The sequence below is a fragment of the Opisthorchis viverrini genome, assembly GCF_000715545.1.
Source record: "Opisthorchis viverrini unplaced genomic scaffold opera_v5_189, whole genome shotgun sequence".
Classification (NCBI taxonomy): domain Eukaryota; kingdom Metazoa; phylum Platyhelminthes; class Trematoda; order Opisthorchiida; family Opisthorchiidae; genus Opisthorchis; species Opisthorchis viverrini.
Window position 1 is genome coordinate 71,926 of NW_008751836.1, and position 6,647 is coordinate 78,572.

The following is a 6,647-nucleotide window of genomic DNA, read 5'->3' on the forward strand; positions in this document are numbered from 1 at the left end:
ACTCTATTTTCAGCTCATGTACTACAGTTATTAGACGATTAAAGCGTACATTACGTCTTCCTATTCTGTCTCCTTTCTAATCCCGTCCTGAAACTACTCGACTCTCGCAACACTAGGGTGAAAAGAAGAGAAAAAGAGTGGGTGAGGGAGGGAACCTATTGCAGACCTATGTCAAGCATTCTGATGGGCCTACACCTCCAACAGCTTAATCAGACAATCTGGAAAAAAACTGACAGCCAGAACGCCACTGACATCGATTGACCGCCATTTCTTGCAACGTCTCCAGCCATGCAGACGAGGTCACGCGGACCCATCCTAGAAGGCGTACAACACCAACAACAACCAAGCTCTCCGTGATATCTTTAACGCCTTTCTACTAAGTCATGTGCTGCCCACCTCATGGTTTGCGCCATCCTGAAGGAGGCACGGACAAAAACACTGGTCTCGGTAGACGGTGTTTCGGCATGAGCAGCACATGACCGAGCCATCGTAGTCGATTATGGTGGATGTTTTCTCGGATTGGAGTACCTGCAGCATAACCAAATACCCATTTTCCAATCACCTCGTTACTAACACCCTGACGCCATCCATAACCAGCCACGCTTCTGAGGCATGAGTGGTCGAAAACCGGAAGACGCCCCACATCATCTATCCGTAGAGGCCATATCTAGCATTTAGCGTACATCTGAAAAGCGCAATGAAAAGCAGCAGCGTACAAGTGCATGGTCGGAGTCCACGCTGGTGTTCCAGAAGGAGCGGCAGGCGGTGATCGACCTTCGCCACCGATAACTGACGGCGTTGTGGTCTATCTGGATTCGGCGCTAGTTTGATGGTGGACGCCACGTTGTCAAGCGATTTCCACTGTTTCGGAGCGTTCGCATTGTAAAGGAACAGTCAGTTATCGGCACACATCTGAAGTAAGCGGCCTCCGTTGTCCGTGCGTCCCGTGTCCAAACCAGGACGACCACCCAATCGGGCCTCAGCAGCGCTTAGTCTATCTACCTGGGCGTCCATTTCGCCAGCAATCACAACGATATCTGAGCTTTTAGCCTGCTTTAGAAGGGCACCTAGAGCGTCATAGAAACGGTCCTTGACAGATTCAGAGCTACGGTCATAGCGTAAGCAGAAACAATAAACAGGGTGCGATGAACCTCACATTTTCTAGATTCTCTCATAGCTGTTGCCAAACGAACCACACAGAATGAACCATCAACGGGTATCCAATCAAGCAGAGACGCTTTCGTTCGGTCGCCCAATACAATACCCACCCCAGCATTCCAACTGCGGAGGCCCCTGCATCACCAGAGGTGCGCAGCCGGAACCTGGAAGAGAGTGAGGGGGCAGTCAGTTCGATCACAGTACTTGCGTCCTGCATCCTCGTTTGTGACAAACAACATAAATAAATGCAGAGGGAATCCAGCGTAGAAGCGAGAGTTACCTGTTGACCTGCTTGCTTCAGTGTGCGAACACTGAAGGTGGCTAGGCAGACAGGCTTTCGGGGTTGCAACTGAACTCGGAATTGCCAAAGCTGCAGCTGAGTGTGACGCAGGGCGAGCAAAACGGTCAGTCCTAGAGCTGGGACCTGCGGAGAAAGTATTCAAATTTGGCCGGGAGAGGGTGAAAGACGGAAGACGTGAAAGTGTAAGAAAGGTGTCAGCGGTAGCATGTTTTCGCTTACCCGCCCTGCTGTATGCAGCAAGTAAGGCAACCCGCCTGATGGCACCACGCGACGGCCGATGTGGCTGAGAATATTGTTAGTTGTGTATGTCATGGTTGTCGGAGGGCTGAAATACTGTCAGGGCACCCACATCTAAACAGGAGGACGATTAGGCTCCTCAACCAAAGCCTTTGGCTCGAAAGCCAAACCGCAAGGCAGTGGTGTTCGGCTGGAAATGCAGGCACATTACCATTTTTACGGAACACGTCGCCATGCATGTTCCAACCCCCAACCTGGAGGGCCAGGAGACTGTGTTCGTCAGACCTCTAACCATTGACCAACCTGGTATGAGAGACTCTGTGAGTGTCGCGCGGACACCGCCCAGTATAGCTCAATGGGTGAGGTAGGTACACAAACCGCCACACCACGATAAGGTCCAGTCTCTTCGTGACGGTATTCAGGTGTGCGCAAGATGCGTACACCTCGGCCGTTAAGACGATAAGGTCCAGTCTCTTCGTGACGGTATTCAGGTGTGCGCAAGATGCGTACACCTCGCCTGGCCGTTAAGAGGATTAAGACCTTAATATGGAGCAAGCCTACCAAAACAACCTACTGAAGTCCCTTTTGGACATCACGTGCTTTGATGCTGGTCCTTAGTGGAAGGTACTGTCCGCGACCCTGAAAGATGCTGAGCGCTCCACCTGTGGAACAGTAATGCCGACTGGATCTCGAGCAACCCTAAATTTGCTCCGAACTGGGGCATGTATTCACTCTGGTCAACAGCGCAACACCACTCAAAAAGGTGTCAGCGAAAAAAGAGCATCCGTGTAGATCGAGAAGCCTGGTGGATCCAGAAAACTGAGGATTTGGGGGAGCCGAGAAACTTTTAGAATGCGTGTAAATTGTTCCGGCTGAAAAGCACAACGGGCGATTAGTGAAGCATCTTTGAGGCCAATTTAACTGGCTAACTGCAGTTGCTCAACCAGAATCCCAACCGGCAACGCAGTCCTGGATAGTGAATTCTAAACCCCTGACATCATCTGACATAAGTGAATTCCTTTTGTCTCTCAAGCGTCACTGAGAAGCATGGTCTTGAATACCGCCTACCCGCTCTGTTCAAAGATGGAGGTGAAATCCTCCGTCGGTGGTTGCTCACCTTATTTATCTGTATATGGGAGAAACAGGTCATCCGAAGCAACTGCAGTGAGTCGACAGTAGCGACTGTTTCCAAAGAAGGTCCTCGCAATGAAGGCGGCAATCACCAAAGAATCAGCTTGATACCTGTTGTAACCAGATTCCTTGTCACTTATTTTACGTCGTCTTACAAAGATGCATGAAGAGGGACTTAAAAACAGCAAGAACAGCACGTAAGATTCCGGTCTGGAAGGTGTTAGATGCACCACATCTTCACATTTCATCAAGGGTTTGAGCAACAACATGCGCATAGACGTCCTGCAGTCTTGGTGTTCCCTGATTTCATGAGTACATTCGATTCTACGGATCGGTTAGTTCTTTTCAAAACACAGGAGCAACAGGATACACTCCAGAAGTCCATGAATATCATGTGCAGTTTGCATTCATATACTTGTAGGAGTCTGAGTGTGTAGGGAGCTCCACAAAAGCATTCCCACAAGTAGTGGTGTCCGATAAGGAGTCCACTCTCTCCATTTGAGTTCAATTTCGTTGTTAATGAGATGATGGGACGAACAGTGGAAGGTGTCCAAAACCCTGTGTTCCAATTTCATCAAGCGAGAACCTTCTCGACCTGCAATACATAGACGACAATGCTCTCGTTCTTGAAAAAGAGCAGGAAGCGCAAACATTAGTTGAAAAGCTGACCAAGGTTGTCCAGTCTTTCGACATGTGCTTCAAGCCCTCAAACTGTAGTCATGCTGCAGTGCACGCTTACACGTGACCCTCCCTATGCTTGGCGGGATACACTGAACGATATGGCAACCAACCGATGCCTATGGTGTTCATGCTGTCAGTTTCTATCCAAATCGTCTGACTGAGTGGCACCCTCCCCTTCTCTTCCTTGTTTCTGTCACAAGACTTCATTCAAATATATTAACATGACTGCACGACACCAAAGCATCAGTGTTCTCATCCGTTGTTACTGTCAGTGATGATACGTAAACAATGGGGAAATTTCCCGATGGCCCATACATTTAAAAAGTGCTCGTACCCAGTAGTTGTTTGACAGCAAGAAAAGACCACAGTTCCGTTTAGAACTCAATAATGCTGGACACTAAGTCACCACTGTTTTGGAACTCCCTCAAAATTGAAATTCTTCTATGCAATGAGTTAGTGACATGACCAGGGATGCAAACTATGGGAACCACTGGAGTGAGATACTGCAGGATTACCCAAGCCTAAACACGAATAAACGACAACCAGGAATCAACTTAAACAAGAGACCAAATTCTTGGCACCTCTTCACAAAAATTCTTCCTTGTATTGAGATCGAACATGTCGGTCGCTTGTTGTGTAACTAATAGTTGTGATGTAGCAGCACACAATCCACTGATGAAACAAGAAACCACTAGGTATAGTTTAGTAAAAGGCTTTAGCTGAGCCAGTAAAAGCTGGCCAATCCGAACATGATTTTCAGACGATAAACTATCACAAATCCCTCTACCTCTTACCTTTCCAACAAGTCAGGGTGGACAGTGTTCAAGTCTTCACCAGAGGAAATCACATCTTCTTCGTCACATCTCTTGATACTTTCATGAAGCGGAACATTGTGTATCAGATCCCTGAGTATAGTCAGCAACCGCATCAGTTGTGCTTTGGGGACATTCTGTAACAAGTTTTTGGTGGACGGATCCCTCATTAGTTCATTGAACAGGTCTACAACGCTTTTGTCACGAACATCAGCTAACTTTATTGTTCTCTTTCGAGTTTTTAACCCCAGATGATAGACAACAACCAGTGCTGGCGGGTCCCGTCGTATCCCACATCTTCTGACCTCTGCCCCATGCATATCCATGCTTGTTCTGCAGACAGGCAGCTCCAAGAATGGCGAATTTCCGAAGAACGTTTAGCACCTGTAGAAGAGGAAAGAATGCAGTAAGATTGGCTGCAGACATACAAACGGTGCCTCATAATCTCTAAGATCTTTAGGCACTGAGTTGTCCACGAAGGATCGATGCGTATCTTTTATCGTCTGGTAAAACACTATAGTAACGAAGATTTGGGATTGACACCAGAGGAAGTAAAATTTATGCGGAAAACTGGTTGAATGATTCCTTTATACGGGTGTAACCGGGGCTGAGCCACTGGGACTTCCGACAACGGAATAACCGTTCCTTACGACACGAACTTATTAATGGTGGCTTCTGGACCACAAAAACGTAACCGATTACGCTTTTCGGTCGAATCCGCTGGTGACCTTAGCTCAGCGATCAAGGCGCGAAACAATTGACAAAAGTTCGTGGTTCGAAACCAACCCTGGGTTTTTGATTGATTCCGTCTAGGTTTGGGCAACCTGGCAGCAATTCAGCCCTCGTGTTCCCTTCGAATTCCAGACTGTTCATTCTAGCTTCTCAACCGGGTAACGAAGGTACGCTGGTTCTAGCTGCTTCAGCATCGGCCACCGAAAAAACATTGGAAGCGTTGGTATGGACAGTTAGTTTGCAGTCTGCTTCGCCGAGGAATTCCTCAATCCTCAGGGTCCTACAGACGCCATGACAAGGACAAAGGGGTCTGCGACCACCGATAGCAGCTGATCAAACTGCCCGTTGACGTGAAGCATGTTCCATTGAAGCTGCATTAAAGAATGGGGATCACGGGATCTAGCTGAGGCCGAGGCTGACCGATTCGCCCTGATCGGGCGAATTCACCAAGACACCCTCAAAATTTTGGAGGAATGCATCAGGCATTCATTTGTAGCTAGCTACGTCTACTAAAGGATACCCCAATTAGGTACACATACGCTGGCAAACAACATGTGAGGGCCTCATTGTCCCAAACCTCAAGTCTAACGAACCGATGATGCGGAGGTCTATGGAGGTTTATGGCTGCATATGTTCTCTCAAGAGCCACCAAGCTTTTGGTTCGAATGACCACCCACCCGGGTTGTTCAAAAATGGGGTTGGAGCCCTCAGTCGGTACTTGTCTAATCTCCTTACCTGCTTTTGGAAAAGGAGAATCTTACAGACAACTGAGGAGAGTCAATGAAAGTGCCCACTCTCAAAAAAGAAGCTCGTAGTGAGTGTGATAACTACAGGGGGGTTAGCTTGACCTCAGTCGTAACGATGGTGCTCACGTCACTCGTGCCTCGTCGGCTTATGGTAGTTCGTGAAAGTGACACGAGAACAGTAAGCAGGGTTCCGGCATCGTAGAGGTTGCGTTGACTAAATATTCATGCCCCTTCAGACGCTAGGACACCACACGTACAAACGATTCACAACTTTAGCATTCCTGAATTTTCAACGCGCATTCGACTCGGCTAACCAGTCAGTTTTCCTTAACAAGCTAGCTCAAGGAATGCGTCGAGAGTCTGTGAACATAATACTTTCTTTGTACGCTCACTTCCGGAAGTGATAGTATGTGGAGAGTTCTCAGAAAGCTTCCGTAAGCAAAGCGGTGTCCGTCAGGGATGACTAACCTCCAAGTAGTTCAGTTGTAGCACCCTATCGGTGCCTAGCTGGCATGCCACCCGAAGAAAGCACGAGGACTGAAATACTGCCAGGTTGCCCAAGCCCAGATAGGAGAAGTCGAGAGGCAGAGGTCGGGTCAGAACAATGGGCTTTCCGATCGGTAAATTCACGCCCTAACTGCTCGAGTCATCTCAACCCAACTGACCAAAATCATGCCTTTGGTTTGTACTTCGTACCCACAAAGTAAGGTAATGCTGCTACATATGCAGTCACTGAACGTGCCACTTACAGTCCAGAGAGAGACATTTGAAGTTGTGGAGCGTTTTACTTACTTCCGGAGTTGTATTAGTTCAGATTATAGTGAGAAAGATAAGGTTAACGTACGAATC

General features: G+C 48.0%; 1 protein-coding gene across 1 annotated transcript in view; it reads right to left on the reverse strand.

The window, feature by feature from the left end:
• Positions 1 to 4,700, reverse strand: part of T265_07635 (hypothetical protein) — a gene marked incomplete at both ends in the record, with an annotated part of 8,749 nt that extends 4,049 nt beyond the window's left edge. The window contains 3 exons of the mRNA XM_009173208.1: positions 911 to 1,105; positions 1,269 to 1,322; positions 4,303 to 4,700. Coding sequence (XP_009171472.1) covers positions 911 to 1,105; positions 1,269 to 1,322; positions 4,303 to 4,646 — 593 coding nt within the window. The remainder of the gene's footprint in view (positions 1 to 910; positions 1,106 to 1,268; positions 1,323 to 4,302) is intronic.
• Positions 4,701 to 6,647: the final 1,947 nt, after the last annotated feature.